This window comes from Branchiostoma lanceolatum, chromosome 8, assembly GCF_035083965.1.
Source record: "Branchiostoma lanceolatum isolate klBraLanc5 chromosome 8, klBraLanc5.hap2, whole genome shotgun sequence".
Lineage (NCBI taxonomy): Eukaryota > Metazoa > Chordata > Leptocardii > Amphioxiformes > Branchiostomatidae > Branchiostoma > Branchiostoma lanceolatum.
The window spans coordinates 19455252-19476219 of NC_089729.1; the positions used below are offsets into that span (position 1 = coordinate 19455252).

Genomic DNA, 20968 nt, shown 5'->3' on the forward strand with positions numbered 1-20968 from the left:
AAGTGTTAGTGAAGAGGGTTTAATTTGCGTCTAGGCAAGGATCAAGAGGAGCCAGGATTTTCATCTTTCTGACGATTGTTTTTCATTTTCCAAAAAACTTTGCCCTTATGGATAGCCCTAATTTACCATAATTGGCAGAATTGAGTTAGTAGACTATCTATAAGGACCCAGGAATAAACAATGTAGTCAGAACAACATGGATCTGCACAAGCTGAGGCAGGATTTTGTGTACTCTTTGAAGTCTCAAAGCAGATATGTTAAGTCCAGTTGTTTCTTTGCGTGTTTATCTTTGTCTCAAGTGGTGCGTTTTTCGTCTTCGGTAGGGACACTCCACAAAATTGCACATTCCCACATACATGTATATCAAGGTTTTACTCCAAGGAATATCGTCCGACCTGTAATGTCAATCTTGCAGACTTACCTCCCTTGTTTTTAGACAAAGAGTTTGCTGATAGTACCGGGTCCTGGGGATTTTTTAAATTTTTATTTAACATTTCATACAGTGACAAAAATCTGACAGCATGCCCAAAACTAATTGCCTGAATAATTCCCAGACAATATTACAAAGAATCATGATTTACACCCTCAATGTGTCCTCCAAGTTTCCGCAGTAGGCGCAGAGGGGGAAATTAGAAAACAATGGGGGAAGTCTGTATAAATCGTGGTCAAAGGTGATTGCTATGTGTTGCTGGGACAGCCAACACGCTGAGGGTCCCGCCCTGGTGAAACATAAGCCGGGGAGTTATAACCTGGCTATCAAGGAAATTTTTTTTACATCCCCTCTAGATCTGTGCCCCATGCGTCAAGCGACGCCTTTAACAAAGTGAGCCTGTAGAAAATATTGCCAATCGTAAAATTGTATGATAGCGGCCCTCTGGCGGTCTGTAAAAAAATTCACCGAAGCAATGAACTGTGAAGTCACAGGGAGAACAGTGACTCGGATGATTGAGGCAGAGTTCAGGAGGCGTCCTCTGCTGTTGCTGCCTTCACGTGTATTTTCCGTAAAAAGCCTTTTTTGCCTGTTTACTGTGTCCGCCAAGACTGGAAGTCGCAGTTAGAAGCTGAGAATGCATACTGCTGAATTTAGTGAGACTTTAAAAAAAACCCTTTCTGTTGTTTACATAAAGCCTAAAGTATTTAAACTGACACGTTTAGTTAGAGCAACACATCAAAAGCATAGATTATCATGATTCCATAATTCTTTTTTTGCTTAGAACGCTTAGCTTTTTAGAAATTACGGAAAAGGACAACAACTGTAATATTGGTGAATAAACTGTACAGTGTCTTGTGTCGAAACTATCTGAATTGTAGACCTTTTAATGACATTTCGCGTCCACATCAATGTGACCAAATTTTTGGTTTGGTGCCTTTGAGGTAGGGGTAATGTTTCAGACGGCATCATCCACCATTTGCTGACCTTTCATATCCAATTTAAATCATGTGACAGAAGCCGTCTGTTAACTTTTTTGGGGGCGTATCTTTCAAAGGCGTTCTTTACCTGACGACACCGTGAGATTGTCCTCTCTCCTTCTTATCAAGGTAGGATACGTCTTTATCAATTTTTATTGTTTAAAAAACGACCTCAGTGATGTTGAATGAGACATACTCGAGAACATACACAGAGAAATGGTCATGTTTCTGCAAGTTACGGGCGTATAATTCTTCCTTTAAGAGACTCTTGAAGTAACGGAAATGAACTAAACGAACGGACACGGACTATGAATCAGCTTTTGCCCTACTTTATGTTGTATGTTGTAGAAATTATTGTTGTACCATAAATATGTAATGACATATGTTGATAGAGTTATTAGGACTCAAATGACTGTTTATCTCTGTTATATTGTATCTGACCCTTACCTCTTCCCTCATGACCTCAATGAAAAGCGGCCTGCGTGCCGATTTGAGCTTATCATGAATAAACAAAGGTTCAAACAAACAAAATGTACGTGTAGGGTACGTCAACCGAGCATGTCTAATTCTATTGTGTGTGGGGGGGAGGGGGGTGTTAGCCATTTTGTTATTCTTTTAAGGAGTTTGATTTTTCCTGACCTCAACCCACCGGCTTTCCTGACCTCACCCCCACTGCGGTATACCTTTGCTAGAAAAAAATACAACGAATATAGTGGGAGTGACCGAGAGTGTTGTTGGCGGGGATGGATTGTTTATTTGCCTAGAACTAATTTCTGGATGGCCAGAATGGTTACGCCCTGTCTCTTCATTTTTCCCCAGGGTGTCTGGTAACTACGAGTTCAACATAAGTTCATTATCCAACAAAAGCTACATTTTGTGTCTAATATTTGACGACTTGCACCCCACGACGAACAAAGTTCGAATGTTTCCAATTAACTTTTCTGTATATTACATTATCCGTTTAAAATGGCTTCACTCTGAAAGAGAATTAAGTTCTTGAATACAACAACAAAGGTCATGATCTGGAGATAAAGTGCGCAAGCACCAATGTTTTAAAGTGTAAAATTCTCTTCATACTAATTGTCCATTATCTATCAATTGTTACAAGGTATTACCTCTCAGTATAACGACCAAATATCACTCATTCAAGATGAACGGCGATGGCTTTTTTGCCATTACGCCGCATGTGAAAAAGATCAGTTGTTATAAAAGTGCCAATGCTTTAAGAACTGGAGCCGGTAAGACCCCCATTCCACTTGGACGGCGCTCTCATCACGCTCTCACGGCGACCTAAACTTGGCCAGAGCGCCGTGAGAGCGCCGAACTCCTGGAAAACGTGCTCAAATGGAATCTCTACGGCGACCCTTGCGCGCTCTCAGCGCGACCAAAGTGTCAAATGCCAGCAACTTTTTAAAGATTTCACAGATCACTCAACGAATTCCAGAGATAAAGAACGAGTTTTTGCTACGTTTTTTTTTTTGCTTTGTTGTCTTCTCAGTCATACCTTTACCTCTTGCATCATCTTTGAATGATAAAATCAAGGGGAAAACAGATTCAATTTTAGTCGCTGCACGGTCACTCAGTGTGTGTCTTAAGTTTTATATGTATGTTAAACTTGTTTTTTCTGTGTTGTCTGTCATGTAAACTGTTTGCAATAAATATATTTAATCATTCTACGTTATAATCGAAACGTAAATCACAGAATTTTGAAACACATTTTGAATCACTGACAATAAACTTGGAGGGAGTTTAATTTGAATGGAAGCAAGTACTTGTAATTATTCGTCAATTTGTATTACCCACGAGCAAAACTATGATTTGACCACAAAATTCCCAGAAATTCAAGATACACCACTTCAAGAATTAAATTTGTTTGAACTACAGTTAAGACCATTCAATCCACATAGAGCGCTCGCTACGATCCTTGAGCGCTCTCACGGCGCTCACCGCGCTCTCACGGCGCTCTCACGGCGCTCTAACGGCGCTCACCGCGCTCTCTCGGCGCTCTCTCGGCGCTCGTTTTTTGATCGCCATCCTCGGCGCCCTCACGGCGAAGGTTTTGAGCATGTTCAAAACCATCGCCGAGATGACGGCGCGCATGGCGCTCTCGCCGCGCTGTCGGCGCTCTCGCCGCGCTGTCGGCGATCTCAATGGCGCTCTCGCCGAGCTCTCGGCGCTCTCACGGCGATCTGGCCAAAATGAGGTCGCCGTGAGAGCGCGGTGAGACCGCCGCCCTAGTGGAATGGGGGTATGAGACATCCCTACGCCCGGGGTTTGAGATACTTATCAGCGTACCGAGGCCTAATTCTGTACATACCCTCTGTGCCCTTGGGTGCCCGCAGCGTATAAAAGTCTTTGAAAATTGCGCCTGCAGAAAATCTAGCCAATGGCAAAACCGTATGATAACGTCCCTTTGGCGTTCTGTAGACAGACTCTACCGATGCAGTGAACCTTTAAATCCTGTGACAGAAGCCGTCTGTTAACTTTTTGGGGGGCGTATCTTTCAAAGGTGTTCTTTACCTGACGACACCGTGAGCTTGTCCTCTCTCCTTCTTACCAAGGTAGGATATGTCTTTTTCAATTTCTGTAAAAAAGTTTGCTTAAAAAAAGAACCTCAGTGATGTTGAATGAGGCATACTCGAGAACATACAGAGAAATGATCATACCTGTTGCTGCAAGTTACAAGTGTATTACCAAGATGTACGTGGAGGTACGTCAACCGAGCATGTTTTGTTCTATTAGGGGGGATAGCCATTATCTTATTCTTTTAAGGAGTTTGTTTTTCCTGACCTCAAGCAAGGGTATACTGGGGGGGGGGGGAGTGAGTTCAGGGAAAAACAGACTCCTTTAGAAAATAAGATAATGGCTGGCCCACATAATAAAGCAAGGCATGTACAGTTGACATAGCCTCAGTATACCCCCATCCCTACTTCGCTATACCTTTTCTTGAAAAAAAATACAACGAATACAATGGGAGTGACCAAGAGTGGCGGGGATGAGTCGTTGCTGAGTGGGAGCCGACCTGGTGCCTGCCGAGTCGGATACCTGGGTGGTGTGTAATGGTTATGAAAAATTCTCTGCCCTATTCTGTGTTCCATTGTTTCTTATATTCTTTTGCTGAAAAGCTTTCTTTTCGTATATAATTATATTCCGCCTTTTTGTGCTAGTTTATGCCATCGTACCGAGTTAATGTTGTTAGAAAATCTATAATTTAGTTTAAATCAAAAATCTTTCATTTATCTATCACTTCATGGACCGACTTAGCAGTAAGAAAAGTGAAACCAGTACAAATACAATTCAAATTTGCGAGTTAAAAAAAAGGGGAAGGTGCGGTAGTTTCCTACACAGTCTGGTGTCGCAGACATTGGTTGACATTTCACTTCCACAACAATGTGACAGATGTCTTTTGTCTTGTGCCTTTTTAGTGAAACTGCTTTTATATCAAGGGTGGGTTTATCCACCTTTTGGCGATCTTTCATTAAAATAGACTACACCTTACATTCTTCCAAAAAATTCATAATGATTGAGGTGTCTTGCTAACGATAAAAACAGAACTCCGTTCATAGTTAAATTAACCAGCGCTAATTTCTGGATGGCCAGACTGGTTACACCCTGTCTCTTCATTTTGCCCAAGGGTGTCTGATAATTATGAGTTCAATATCCTACACAAGCTACATTTTGTCTCTAAAATCTAAAGACTTACATCCCACGACGAAAATAGTTTCGAATGTTTCGAAGAATTCTCATATATGTAAATCTATCCATTAAAAATGCCTTCACTTTGAAAGAGATTTGGGGTGTCGAATACAACAACAAAGGTCATGATGTAGACATTAAGAGCGCAAGCGCCAATGTTTTCGAGTATATAATTTTTTTGGAGGACAGTGCTGGCCAATTATGTATCAATTTCTTCAGGTTACATGTTAAATAGAAAGACTAACTGGCATACAAACCTCTCATTCAAGGTAAACGTCGATGGCGATTCTTTTTTGTCATTACGCGGTATCTCAGAAAGATCGCTTTGTCATAAAAAGGCCAATGCTTTAGGACTGGAGCCGACACAACACCCCTAGGCCGGGGATTCGGGATAGTTACCAAGCTACTAAGGCCTAATTCTGTACATTTCCTCTGCGCCCACAGCCCTAAAAGTCTTTGAAAATTGCGCCTGCAGAAAATCTAGCCAATTGCAAAACTGTATAATGACGTCCCTTAAGCGTTCTGTAGACAGAGTTTACCGAAGCAATGAACCTTGAAGTCGCACCGAGAACAGCGACTCAGATGTTTGGGGCAAAGTTCAGGGGGAGTTTCTCTGTTGTTCTATTTCTACTGGTATTTTCCATAAAAAGGCCTGAACACATCCTTTTTTGCTTGTTTACTGTGTCCTACTAGACAGGGAAGCTTAGTTTTAACTTAAAATGAATACCACTGTAATAAGGGTGACAGAAAAAAAAGGGATTACTGTTCCTAAAAAATGCCTTAATTAAGTACTAAAACTGTCTGGTTCAGTTAGAGCAGCACATGAGAAATATAAATTATCATCTGTCCTTAATTAAGATATTCATTTTACATAGAACGCTTCGCTTTTTAAAATGTACGGAAAGACATAGAAAGTGTCATTGGTAAATGAACCATACAGTGTCTAGCGTCGGAGTGTCTGAAACTGTAGACCTTTTAGCGACATTTTCACGTCCACGCCAAGTCTTTTGTTTGGTTCCTTTGAACTGGGAGTAATACCTGGGACGGTATCGTTTACCATTTGGTGACCTTTCATGTCCAATTAGAATAACAGGGACGTTTTTTTGGGGCGTAACCTTCAGACGTGTTCTTAACCTGACAACACCGTGAGCTTGTTCTTTCCTTTTTTTGACACGGTAGGACATTTCTTTAATTATTTCTATGTATTACTAAGTTAAAAATTTCGACATCAGTGATGTTTCATCGGACATTGTCGGGAACATAAAGAAATATGGCTATACCTTTTGCTGCAAAGGTACGGGCGTATAACACTGACGTGCACCGAGGCTACGTCAACGGTACATGTCTTTCTCTATCATGGGGGTCAGCCATTATCTTATTCTTTTAAGGAGTCTGTTTTCCCTGAACTCGAATATTTTTGTAAGTGAAGAAATAGGAAGGACGCGGTAGTTGTCTACAGAGAGTCTGGTGTCGTAGACCTTTGTTGACATTTCACGTCCACACCAATGTCTTTTGTCTGGTGCCTCTGAAGCGGGTTTAATATGTAAGGTCGTATCATCCACCTTTTGGTGCTGTTCAATGTCAAATTAAGATGACGTGACAAAAGTTGTCTGGTAACTTGGGGGGGGGGGGGGCATATATTTTAAAAGTGTTATTCAACTGACGACACAGTGAGCTTATCCTACCTCCATTTGATCGAGGTATGACATTTCTTTAGTAATTTCAAAGAAAGTAAAAAGATAACGACCTCGGTGATGTGGAATGCGAAATTGTTCAGTTCACAGAGAGTGGTGGTGAGAACTAATGCTGCAAAGATGCGGACGTATAACCTTGAGATTGGCTATGCCGAACGTATTTGTCGTGTTTTGACATGGGGGTTATTTTTTTCTCTCTCCCTTATAACGTACATTTAACAGTATATCCTTTCTGAGATTAAATAAACAACAAACCCATTGGGGGAAAGCTAAAGTGTTATTAGTGGCACTGGAAGGTAAATACGCCTGGTGGTTTTAGAAAGGGACCGGCCTGTGGGCTTTTGTTTGATAATAATACTCCGCTACAGAATTTAGATAGTAATATATTTTCCGTGTGTGTTTTTGTGTGCGTGTGAGGTGTAAAATGTAGTAGAGTGGAATTTGGAATGAACTTTTTTCAAAAATTACCTCCAGTTGTCAGTTTGAAAAAAATCTTCTCTTTTTAATAATCATGACTAATGAAACTTATGTTGAATCCGTTGGCGGCGGGGCTGAGAAAGGGACAGGCCTATTTATAGGGTCGGAAAACCAGTGCAGTCTCCTTAACTGCAGAGCACCAACCATGCAGATTTATTCATATTGCTTAGTTAGATTTAGATATTGCCCTGGTATAAAAAGAGACCTCAAATTATATTTGCATAAATTGTATCGGTCAATCATCTTCTCCACCCAAAAACACTGGTGTACACAGCATGAATGTCCTATCCGAACATGGCTATTCTAACAGTTCCTTATCAGTTTTACAAACATCAGATACATTTTATTATGTTTACATCTACTAAACTTCCAATGCTTCAAGTATGAAATTTCTTTCATTTAATCTATGGAATAAAATTTTTGTCATTGATTATTCAAATGAAATCTCATTTGCATATATCTTTAAATTTTCTCTCTTTCTCAGTTACATAATCTATGTTGTCAATTTGAGTAGTCCTATCGCGGAACGTATTGGATTCATAAGCTCCTGATTTGTATGAATGTGACTTACCCTCAAACAAGTTGATTATTTTAACACAAACACTGCCCAAAACATGGCCTTTGGCGTAGATAGTAAATCAATAACCCAGAGTAATAGTCAACAGTAAGGTGGTTTCTACATATTGACTCTCCCTACTTTTCTAATTCAGTCATCGGTTTAATGTCATAAAACCATTATGAGTACCGAATCCTCCGACCGAGATGTTGACGTGCTGATCGTGGGGTCCGGGCCGGTGGGCTCTACCTTCGCCCGTCAGTTGATGGACATGTTTCAGCTCAAGAAAAAGGACGTCAGTATCCTTATGATCGACAGTGGAGCCCAACTGTCCAAAATACCAGGGGATCACCTCAAGGTAACTATTGAACGTCACTGTTTTTCATAAATATCTCCTCTACAGTACATTGATTGATAGAAGGGAGGTTATGTGAACATAATGTTTCGCACCCTTTGAATATACAGTTGACATCATATTTATCTATTATATCATTTCCTGTGTGATTGGTCAGGAGTGAATTGTAACACACTGGAATTCGGAACTGTTATTTTTCTAGAACTCATTAAGTTGTTAGATGTCAAATATGATTGTTATTATTTGCATTTTTATGACTATGATTGTAGGGTAAAGGTAATTTGGACATATTTTGTAAGGGATTTAATACAGTGCCCCTTAAGTATGAACTTTACACTGTTGTGCAATTATATCTGTCACTTTTCCGAACAAAAGTTTAAGTAGAATATTTTTTGTTCGCATGACGAAATTAATTGAAAGTCATGAGAAGTATAGATGGTTTTGTTGTTAACTGTTTATGTGTGCATCTTTTTCAACCAAGGTGCTTTATACGCCTACGATTTTTATGGACCAGTCGGTACTTTCCCCAATCACTTCGTTGTCAAATAAGGTTGTCAGTCTATCATTAACAGATTCCTGGTAGCATTTAAGACTGAGATTATGAAGTTTCCTTCTCAATATGCGAAGGCAATGCCCGACCTTTATCATAAAAGCTAGTTGTTTTATGAAATTTGGATCTGACATTGGAACTGATTTTATGGCATGTTATTTTACCGCAATACATCCACGATGTGTAAAAAGATTATGGGAACATATTTATGCCTATGACGTTGGTTAGAAATTATGATTTGAATGTCTTGTCCACATGGGCACAGTTGTATTTCAGTCTGGGTGTCAGGCAATGAGTAGTATTTCCTATCCGCAGAATTCTTTCCTGTATCAGCGGGACGTCAATCTATTCACCAGTGTGGTTGATGGGCACCTGGAGTCTGTGTCTGTTCCTACCGACTTTTCAATCGTGCCGACTCTGGACCCGTGGACCGCTGATTATAAACGGTAAGGGCCTTACGAGAATTAGGATTAAATTCAATGAATGTCCATCTTCAAAGCTGACTATTCTCACGTCACCATTAAAAAACAAGCTAGCAGTCAATAAGACAGACATAACCCCCACACACAATCAGAGCTCACATTGTTTTCCGGTTACCAACAATGCTTTGCTGTCAAATGCAAATAAAGATAAACGCAAAGAGGAGCCGAAGCAATAAAATCCTTTCTTGGGGTGAGGTGATAACCACAGATATCTTAAAAACAGTTTAGAAGTGGGCGTAGAAAGCTCATGAAACCTGGACCAATTTAGTAGCTCACCCTGGCATTGTTGAGCTAACAAATATATCTTACATGCATTTTCGTTTTTTTGACTTTCCTTTAGAACTATCCAAAATGGACAGAATCCTAAACAGAAACCCAAGGAGAACCTGCCGGACATCGCGGTGTGCTACGCCGTGGGCGGGATGTCCACCCACTGGACCTGCTGCACACCCCGACAACACCCCGACATGGAGCGCTGGAAAGGGATAGACGACGACGACTGGGTCAAGATGTACGACCGTGCTGAGGAACTCTACAAAACTAACAAGTAAGGGGTGCTAATATGAGCACAACATATTAAGTACAGAAATCTGTATTCTTCATCACATAATATAAAAGTACATGGCCTGCGTAGAACAAACATTTTGACCAGCGCATTTATTGACAAATCGAATCTTGCATCATTTTGTTCTCTTCAATGATTTAGGTATTTGTTTCGAATTGGCAGTGTCTTCTTTGTAGCCATCTAAGGTTTTTGATCAACACACTCTGTGCAAGATAAGTTACAGTCATCACTATGATTTTATGTTTCTCAAGATGTGTACGTTTTCTCAACCAAAATTATAGGGAGGTTTTCAAACACTCTGTGCGCAACACCGCTGTCAAGAACGCCCTTATTGAAGAATACAATGGTGAACTGCCCGATGGCCCTCCCTACGGCGTGCAGAACCTCCCACTGGCCTGCGAACGTAGCGAGTACAAGAAGGAATTCGTCACCTGGAGCTCGGCTAGCACTATCCTTGGGTCGTGTTTAACGGACACCAGCAAACGCTTCAAGATACTGGTAAAGTTATGCTCTAAATCACGTAAGACATTTGGTACAGCTACACTAGCATAACCCGCCTCCCTGCCTATTATAACATTCATTCTATTAGATTCGTACTATTAGATTTATTAGATTCATTACTACATTTCCAGGAACAGCACCAGTGTCTCGAGTTGGTCCACGATGAAGCAAACGTACAGCACGCTGAGGTCAGGAATCTGGCGAATTGGGACAAGTTCAAGATCACAGCAAAGGTGTACGTGGTTTGTGCTGGAGCAGTCCAGACACCCCAGGTGCGTGCACTGTGATCTTTTTTTTTTTTTTAAATTTAGTAAGACCGTCGTTTGCAACAATTGGATGTATAACGGGCCTGTTTGTAATGCTTTTATCATGATGAACATTACATCACCATTAATATTAATTCACATTTTCACAGCTTCTTTGGAAGTCTGACATCCGCCCAAAAGCCCTTGGCCACTACCTGTGTGAGCAGCCCATGACCTTCTGCCAGGTTGTGCTGCTACAGGACATCATCGACAAAATTCCCTGGCCTGAATACGCTCAGCAGGATCGGATTGACCCCATCCCGATCCCCATTAACGATCCCGATCCTCAGGTAATTGACATCATATAAGAGCTTTACTTCATCATTTTTGAAGAGATATCGTACCCAGTAGTCAATGGATTAAAAACTTTCACAAACTTTCTGCAGTATATCTGTCATGTCGAATATAAAATTGATATTGCACACATTGCATAATTATGGAAATGTGAACGGTGGATGCTAGTGTCGTGTGAACTTTGTGAGACCATAGAAAAGCGTTTTTGTTGACTCCACTCCAAGATTTCTGAAGCCAAAGATCCCCAAGGCTACCCTAAGATTATAAGTAAACCCTCAACAACATTACAATTATCATTACTTGAAATGGTCATCATGATTCAACGCTCTCGTCCAGGTATGGATTCCGCTGTCTGAAGGCCGACCTTGGCACTGCCAGATCCACAGGGACGCCTTCCACTACGGGAAAATCAAGCCCAACGTGGACACCCGACTCATCGTGGACCTGCGCTGGTTCGGCAAGATGAACGTGTGTCATGAAGGCAACTGTATGGGCTTCAGTGAAGACATCAAAGATCGCCATAGCATGCCGCAGGTCACCTTTCACTACAATACCTACACTCCGGTAAGTACTAAGCCGACAGTAACCGCACGACTTGTTCGGATCGAGATTACTTACACTTACAGCCATATCCACTGGCCCGCTATTATTGCCTCAGGCTATTTATGAGGCCATGGCCTTTTGTCCTGCTATACATCCAAACAAATAAAGTAAAACACATATCAACTCTTCTGTTCTGACGATCGTATTGATTTGGTTCACTTCCTTCCTCGCAGGACGAAAAAAAGCAGCAGCACGACATGATGGAGGACATGCTGCGAGCTGCCGGGGCCTTGGGCGGGTTCCTCCCGACCTCACCGCCGCAGTTCATGCCGATGGGCACCTCTCTGCATCTGACGGTAAATACATTGTCAGTGTTGGTTCTGACGTGTTTTTTTTTTTCTTGTTAGAACATAATTTAAGTGTTTCTAGACTGCATGTCATTGCCTTTTTGTTTGGGAAGGAACGCTGGCAGAACAATCATTGCATACTCGCTTGCAGTTACTAGGGAAATTAGTACTGAATTTGTACTGAATATTTGACCTGGCTGGGCATGCTTAGCTGACAAGCTTGTCAGATTTGTACCTAATTTCTTCAGTTCACCATTAATGAATTCCTGGTGGTCTATCATATCTTAACACCGCACAACAACGTCTGTCCGATCGCTTTTATTGTCCAGGGATCGGTGCGAATGGGTGACGACCCAGCCGACTCTGTCGTGGACGGATACAGCAAAGTTTGGGGCTTCAACAACCTGTATCTTGGCGGAAATGGCGTCATCCCCACTGCAACAGCATGTAACCCCACCCTTACCAGCTCTGCGTTGGCCATCCGTGCTGCAACTTACATCGTCGAGTACTGGTAAGGCCCATTGTCACGAAAGATGTCAGGATGCTTTTGCATCATCGATACATTACATTCTTTTTTTCCACTCGGTTCCCAGTTTATATCTCTTCTCTTTTGGTTGTGGTTGTGAGAGCTTACTTGAGAAGCCATGTCCGTAGCTTATATAACACTTTTTTGTTTCAAGTAATAATGATAATGCATGCATGTTTTACTCAATTGTGATGATATAAAGTATACAAATGAATGTACTATATTGAAAAGTAATAAAATTGTTTGAATTACTCTAGGGATATCGATGATGGAACCAAACCCGCGAAGCCCCACGACGTCAAAGGCCAGCAGAAGAAGGGAAAGTAAATCCAGTGACAAAAATCTGTCATTAAAGTGAGGTCAATCAAAAAAAGATCGTTGTACCTTGATTGTGCAACCTTTGATCAAATCAAAACAGAGAGATAAGCTTTTAAAAGCCACGGCAGATTATGTAGCTAGATTGTCGGTGCGGTTGTTTTAGGGTAATTTTTTGGCCATAAGAATAATTTTTTTATTCATTCAGTTCACGTTTTTTTGGATTTTAGTTACGTATGATAAGTTAAAAAAAAGCGGAGCCGACAGCAGAAACTAGAAATAACGTTGTTTTCTACAGGCCGGCTCCTCAGAACCAAATATTACAAGGAAAACCAAGTATATAAAATCAAAACTAACATCGGTATATCTGGGAGTTCATTGCTGGCGTTTGGAGGTTTATGATTTATGACCCATGCCTCATCATGGTTTATCATGGAGTATCAAATATATATTTACATACCTTAGGGTTTGGTTTTGGGCGCACTGACTTAAGATTTTGATCAGCAACGAACTTAAAACGACTTCGGAGTCGTCAAATCATTGTTTACGCTGTTCTAGTTACTAATCTACAAACGTACTATATGTATGACTCAATAATATGTTAGCAGCATAACATCATAATCCAGCTAAAGTCTGAACTTTAGAATAACTTCTTTTATGCAAAAATTAACTTCATACTAATTTTTGACAACTTAATTAATGAAACCTAATTTTTTTCAAAAAAATCAATAGTTAAAACGCATAAAACTGTTGTTAGGTAGCACTGTGTTTTACTGTAGGTAAACTTTGGTATTTTATTTGTATTATTATACATGTAGTGCAATGATCAGCATATGGTAATCTATTTTATAATATTGACAACGAAAAATCAGCTCGTTGTTGTGCAGGGTTTTAATATATGCTTTGTGGTGCAACATCCTTTGGTTTTAATAAATGCAATAGGTGTGGAAAGTTTTGTTTCAATAGTTTATTTTTATCGTAAGCAGAATGGCCGATTACATCAAAACGGCATATAATCCACAGAATCATAAATATCTTTATTTTTTCAAGATATGTATTTAAAAAAAGATTACATATGAGCAGAAAGGGACAGAGGATGGCATGCGTCTTACGTTAACTTTATAGCAATGACTCTTGGTGAATTATTCAAGCACAATGATATCTTTTGACAGTCTTCTGACAATTGATCTGTTAGGTGGCAAAGTCTTCATATATGATCATATTTTGCCCTTACTTTACGTGTAATCAAATGCCTCGAACAAGACTAATGCATGTAGTTGACCATACAGATTCGTTAGGAAAAACAGTGTGTTGGAGTTGTGGGTATGGTATATGAAATATTGGAAAAAAAATAATGTGATGACACTAAGTTTCGAAGGGGAAGTGTACGACTTCTTCTTTAGCCACCGTTTTGTTTCTCTCAACATTTATGTATGCTATTTGGACAACAGTTCTGTAATTTGAAACAGAAATACGCCGAGTGCCTCATAAAATATATAACCCTATCTAGACTGGGGAGGGGGGCTAAAAGTGTCCGCGCCAACTTTGACATCGTATAACTGCCCGTTTGGAAGTTATGACGGCGAAATGCCCCCCTCCCCCCGCAGTCCCAGATATCCCCAAAAGCTCAGTCTAGATAGGGTTACATGTACAATTAAGCGGCTGTCGAGTTTACTTTCTTTAGAAATATCCTAGAAGATACAATTATTTAATCAGCCAGTATGTATGCGCCAACTTTTCTTTTCAGGTTCCTTTGGAAGGATACATATTTCCCCTCTCAAACATATCAGATTAGTACAACCCTGGAAATGCCCAAGGCAACATTACGTCAGGACTATAGATTTTTTTTTCTTCCGCCTGAGCAAACACATTAACAAGCTGTTAGGCAGACCGTACCAACTTGAATCGCAGACAACGATAATTTGTCTTAAATATATCTGTAACTATAAAGAACAGGTTTCATCTTGTTTATCACATGGAGAAATAGGGTTTCGGTGCAATTTTTAGAAAACATCCTGGACTTGCCCAGCTCCAATTATAGAAGACACAGCCCGATATATATATGAGGTAGACTAATAGCCGTATGACCTTTTTATTGTCGATTCATTGCTTGGCTTGAGTCGTCTGCACGTTTGAATTCTATGCCTCTCATTGCTTAAGTATTCGAAAGAAGTTCAATACAAGTTGAATTTTTCATTCCTTCAATAGAAGGTTTCATCTAAGCCGGAATCGTTAAAGCACACATCTGCAGGTGAAGTGCGTTGGCTGATGGCCAAAATGTTTACAAAGTCAGATATGAATTAGAGTAACAACACGCAAATATGGTCAGGGGATAGGAATTGTAAAAAAAAAGAAACCTACTGCTATTTTTAAAAACATCTTTAGCAGATTTGATGTTATGATTTGTTTTTCCCAAAACTATTAAAAGATATCAAGACATGCCGGCATGTTTTTTTGCTCCCTACAGTGTTCTATGTCACCATTCTACTGCCATTCATGTGAAGTTTAGTTTGTTATTGTTATTCTATAAATTTACGAAGACAGTAGAATTACAGTAAAGTGCAGTATATCTATATCCTGTTAGCTTGAATTTGGTTCCTCGATTTCTTCTTAGATTTCTTTACAATGAAATATACCTTACCTCTCAGACACATCGGTGTGGTACAACCCTGTCCGTGCCTAAGGCATTTAGAACCTTTCTATTGTACTCCTTTCACCTGTCTTGACACGGTAATGAATGGCTTTTGAGACCATACCAATCTGAACCTTACAGAAGGATCCCTAGTTTTTTTTAAAAGAAAACCAAAAATACGCCCTTAGCAATTAAAAATATGGTTCATTTTATTAATCTCATAAGAAAACATGTTTCCTGTCAAATATGACTTTGCGTTTGAGCCAAAATTTCGACAATTGGTTCCTCCTAGTTTGTTAGATTTATCTGCGCCCCTTTAATAGTAGGCATGGCCCTTTTTTAGGTCATTGCACTTATCTTGTCTTAACGTGAGGTCAAATCACGCTGCAGAAAATGACGCCCTGGTAGTGATATGGAGGTAGTGGAGTGACGTTTGTCTTTCAACGACCCCGTCTCTCTGTCTGTCTGTCTGTCTGTCTGTCTGTCTGTCTGTCTGTCTGTCTGTCTGTATGTCTACGCCCCCTTTCTAAATTGGTCAATAATCAAAATGATAAGACCGCAGCCCCAGCTCTTACTTCTAATCTCAAAGTAAGCTCAGACGTCCCAGAAGTAGAGTGCGTGTTTCCTTAAAGCTCAGGATCATTTTTTTTTTCATTTATTCATTCTCGTATCGACAATAGGGCTCACATTTCTGCATTAAGAGAGGGCGCCTATTTGAGTCCATTAAATGCAAACCCATGCTGTGGGACTTCGTCTCCTTGTAAACCTTTAATAAACCAGACCAAACAGTTATATTCATATTTTTTTAAGATTTGCTAATCTTATCAAGATCTGGAAGTAACTTTATGATATACTACCATTCATATATCGCTGGCAAAATCATTTTAGAGAGACATTGCGTACATTTAACCTATTCAATTCTGATCACTAACAAAAGGGGTATAATCACTATGTAACCATTCACTAGTTCGTGCCAAGCGTGAACACGCCCGACATAGAGCTGTTTTGGTGTGTCTCGTACCACCTTGAGCCTTCTTTTGACATCTTCTGAACATTTAAAATCTTTGTTTCTTGCCAAAAATGGATCCACTTCATTTCTAATTACGAAATTACTAATTATTTTCAAACTAAGATGAATAATGATCGAAGATCATCAGATATAATGACAATTTACTTACGCCTATTTTCAAATCTTAATGTTATTAAAAAAAGTACGGTGATGTGTGTGTATCAAAGTGAGCTCACATTTTCAGACATTTTTAGTCTGTTCTTTGCTCCAATCTGTTTCCATGGCCAGGGCCCCACTTTTCATGGACAGGGTCAGCTAACAATAGAACTGATGTCTCCGTGTGTCCAGTGCCCCATATCACATCATCCAGGCGGGTCTAGAATTTTCGGGCCTTTCCCGAACTCATTAATTCACAAGAGACAATGAAACCTGTTGAGCGTCATCTTTCTGTCGTCACCGATAACAAAGAAAGAAGCGCCGCCTACTCTTAAATATTCACAAATACATTCTGCCTGCCTGAATGTCGACAGATCAACCATTGTCTCTGTACGACTGTTTTTCTAAGAAGGCACAGCCCCTTTTGAAAATTGGCCAATTATCGAGAAGACCATAAGTTCGCAGCCCGCCATCTCAGCGCCCATTCTGGGCGGATGTTCTCAGACGGACAGAAGCATCGTGGTTCAATCTGAAAAAGTCACAGTGTACTGTACAAGGACAACAGCAACATGAAGTAAGCACTCCTTTGTTATAGCTCTCTATGTCTTCTGTAATTTTGCCCCCTGCCGTCAGAAATTGATTTTTACTTGCTGAATGTTTCCGAGTTCCAAGTCAACGTGTTTTTAGCTAATCTCATTGTCTGCTGTAAAACCCTGACTGCCGACCAAGACTACGTCCATGATCTACGTAAGTCTTGGCCGGCAGTAACGGTTTTGCCACGAGATCTGCTTGGAGATTAGTTTGTAGAAGCACTTTAGTTGTCAGAGGTTGTTGCCGACTGCTAAGTGACGTTTGTTTGCACATATGTACATGGATGTCATGTCTTAGGTATGCACATGGGGCAACGGAGCATAGCAAAATTGCAAACATCGTTGAGGAAGGAACAAAATACTAAAAAAAAACTTGTGGCTGTCAAGTATTTTCATGAAATGCTCGAAGCTCACTTCTATGTGACGCGGTACGTACATAATCAACCCGTCCCACTTTCTGGATTATGCGTTACAAATAAGTTTGCCTTCGTACCCGCCTTTATGATAAGGATAAAATTTCGCATCGGGAATAGGATCGACTATACTTCTTGAGGAATAGGTCTAGCATTTATGCATGGAGGCTAAGTCCACCATCTGCATATAGAGAAAATGTCTAATACTTCCTCATGGATAATATTGGTTCAACCTGTCCTCATGGAGAATAGGTCTAATATTTTCTAATTGATAATAGGTCTTACATTTCCTCATAGTGGATTAGGTTTAACAATTTCCTAATGGAAAATAGGTCTTACATTTCCTCATGGAGATTAGGTCTAACATTTTCTCATGGAGAATAGGTCTAACATTTCCTCATGGTAAATAGGTCTAACATTTCCTCATGGACAATAGGTATAACATTTCCTCATGGTAAATATGTCTAAGATTTCATCATGGAGAATAGGTCTAACATTTCCTCATGGAGAATAGGTCTAACATTTCCTCATGGAGAATAGGTCTAACATTTCCTCATGGAGAATAGGTCTAACATTTCCTCATGGAGAATAGGTCTAACATTTCCTCATGGAGAATAGGTCTAACATTTCCTCATGGAGAATAGGTCTAACATTTCCTCATGGAGAATAGGTCTAACATTTCCTCATGGAGAATAGGTCTAACATTTCCTCAAGGAGAATATGTCTAACATTTCCTCATGGAGAATAGGTCTAACATTTCCTCATGGAGAATAGGTCTAACATTTCCTCATGGAGAATAGGTCAAACATTTCCTCATAGAGATTAGGTTTAACTTTTCCTCATTGTAAATAGGTCTAACATTTCCTCATGGAGGATAGGTCTTACATTGCCTCATGGAGATTAGGTCTAACATTTCCTCATGGAGAATAGGTCTAACATTTCCTCATGGAGAATAGGTCTAATAATTCCTCATGGAGATTAGGTCTAACATTTCCTCATGGAGAATAGGTCTAATAATTCCTCATGGAGATTAGGTCTAACATTTTCTCATAGAGATTAGGTCTAACATTTTCTTATAGAGAATAGGTCTAACAATTGTTCATGGAGATTAGGTCTTACTTTTTTTCATAGAGAATAGGTATAACATTTCCTCATGGAGAATAGGTCTAACATTTGCTCATGGAGATTAGGTCTAACATTTCCTCATGGAGGATATACCTAACAGTGGCATCGCGGTGGCGCAGTGGCAGGGAGTTTGGCCCCCAAACCCAGAGGTCCTTGGTTCAAATCCGTGGTCCCCTTGATTTGTCTGTGCCCTTGGGAAAGGAATTCTACATGACTTTCCCCACTTCACTCAGGTGGAAAAGAACACCTAGCTTTGGTTAGAGACGCCCGTGGGATAGGACCTTAAATGGATGTCCTGTTTTGTAAGAGAGCCACACCTTGAGCACGTCAAAGAAACCACCACGCATATCCAAAATAATAGGGGTCCTTCCCCTTGTGAGTGGATCAAATACATTGGATATGCAGCTTGTACTGTCTAGTAGAAACCTGGTGTGTTACGCCATGAGGGGGTTTACCGCGTATGTAATACAAACAAACATTTCCTTACAGAGAATAGGCGTAACAATTCATATGTGTGTGGACAATAGGTCTAAAATTTCCTCGTGAAGAATAGGTCTAACATTTCCTCGTAGACAGAGGGCCAAGTATGCTTGAATCCGTAGAATATCTTTGTTAGATGTAAAGACGTTGCTGTTACTTTCTTTTGTAACAGTGTTCTGTGCCTCGACTGTTTTTGCTTAGGCAAAATGTTCCCAATCTTCAGATGTTCCACCTTTGAGGTCTCTGTTGCCTTAGGCCTTTCTGTTTAAACCGGTAAAACAACTATCTTCATGATCCTTTGTATTCTTATCATTATCTAATAGAAGAATGGTTGAATGGATGAATGAATGAATTAGTGTATCAACACTGTGTCGCGTCACACTGAGGGGTTGTGTGGCGTAACAACAGGGTTCTCGGCCCTTAACCCAAAGGTTCCGCTTTCAAATCCTTTGTCGCCACCACTCTTGTGCCCCGAAAAAAGGCACTTTACACGACCTTCCTCACTCCACCCAAACGTCTATTATGTGTGTGGGTCACGATTCTAGCGATAGCTGCCTGTGTTCCACGTGTAGTACACTGTTGAAATTCTAATAAAATAAATAAGAAAAACTTAAATCAAATCAAATCAAAATATATCTTTGCCCAGCCCAAACAAAATCATTTAACACAAATGAATAGATCTTACAACCATATAGCCATGATTGCTCAGGTTAATATTGCTGTCCATCTCCTTTAATTTGCATTCTACACGTAGATCATGAAAAAATACCACAGAGTATAGTAAGTCCTGAAGGCCAAAATGTCCTACTTCTTTGCGACAAACAGCATCCTGTTTGCTGACTGGATGCAATTTTACCTATAGATTGAGTTAATTTGGTAACTCATGCCTTTGCTTTAGGCTAATTTTTATATATCGTGAATGAAACGCAAACACAAACTGCTCTCCAAATTGTCTGTATGGTATTCAAGTCAATATGATTCAATCTTTATTGACCACTCTCGCAGATGTACTGAATCTGAATTAAGATGTTCTGACAAAATTTTGCACTTTAGCTAATCCACTTATCCATTATCAAACGTTTACAAAGTTTAATACTAAACACATGTATTAAATGCGGTTCCTGTTATGTATTCATTAGCACAGTAACGTGTGGTAAACCATATTGCGCCTTTTACCTATTCTATTTTTATCATGCGCGAATTATGGTTACTTACGAATTTCTTCTTTCTCTTCACTCGTGGCCACATCCTTCTTTTTCAAGTCATCGAACTGAACTGGGCCAAAATTTTTTGCATGCGCCCTGCTAGTGACCTACATTTCACCAACCAGTCCAGGTGTCAAAATATCCGATATTTGCGGATCTCCTTCTAGTATCTATTGACCAGCATACACCAGCCAATGAAGTAATCAATACATTTTTTTTCTTCAAGGTTACTACGCTGCTCTCTCCTTCTTCTCCTGATATGTGCACTTGTCCTGCAGTCAGCAGACGCATGGTGGCGCCGTCGTCGTCGTCGCACTGGTAAGAAAATAACCTGTTAAACGTTTTGTTAACTTATAGCTTCAATATTTATTACTTGAATACAAAGCAGTATTTAATGCTGTATAAGAATTGGCTGCTTTTTCAATCGTTAAAACTACAACTAGACATCTAAGTAAAATGTTTTAAAATTGTACTTAGAGATTGAGTCATGAATATTGTTTTTGCTCAATTTGTCTAAAAAAGAAAGCTTAGCACTTTTCTAATAATTGTCTCTACCAAATCGTACAATTCAGTGATAGAAGAATACTTTTCGGAAATCAAATTCCGCCTTTTCTGTATGAAGCGGAACAAGTAATTTGTTTACAAGTAATTTTCTATCAGCTCCGACAGGTTGTTCTACACCACCGACACTGGCCAACACCTACCGAAGCGGCTGTTACTCCCCTTACACCAATTGGGAGAG

The 20968-nt window shown here is 40.0% G+C and overlaps 1 protein-coding gene across 1 annotated transcript; it reads left to right on the top strand.

The window, feature by feature from the left end:
* The first annotated feature begins 7982 nt into the window (after positions 1-7982).
* LOC136440652 (uncharacterized) lies at positions 7983-13567 on the top strand. The gene is made up of 10 exons (XM_066436744.1): positions 7983-8191; positions 9054-9184; positions 9561-9767; positions 10067-10283; positions 10418-10558; positions 10702-10881; positions 11222-11449; positions 11662-11784; positions 12105-12286; positions 12559-13567. Exons 1-10 carry the CDS (start codon positions 8015-8017, stop codon positions 12626-12628), a joined length of 1656 nt encoding a protein of 551 aa, XP_066292841.1. The 5' UTR covers positions 7983-8014; the 3' UTR covers positions 12629-13567.
* Positions 13568-20968: the final 7401 nt, after the last annotated feature.

Excerpts from the sequence above, each read along its gene's own strand:
- LOC136440652 (XM_066436744.1), top strand. The coding sequence starts at position 8,015 with ATGAGTACCGAATCCTCCGACCGAGATGTTGACGTGCTGATCGTGGGG. Across the intron at positions 9,185-9,560 it reads TGGACCGCTGATTATAAACG|AACTATCCAAAATGGACAGA; the intron begins GTAAGGGCCTTA and ends ACTTTCCTTTAG. Across the intron at positions 12,287-12,558 it reads ACTTACATCGTCGAGTACTG|GGATATCGATGATGGAACCA; the intron begins GTAAGGCCCATT and ends GAATTACTCTAG.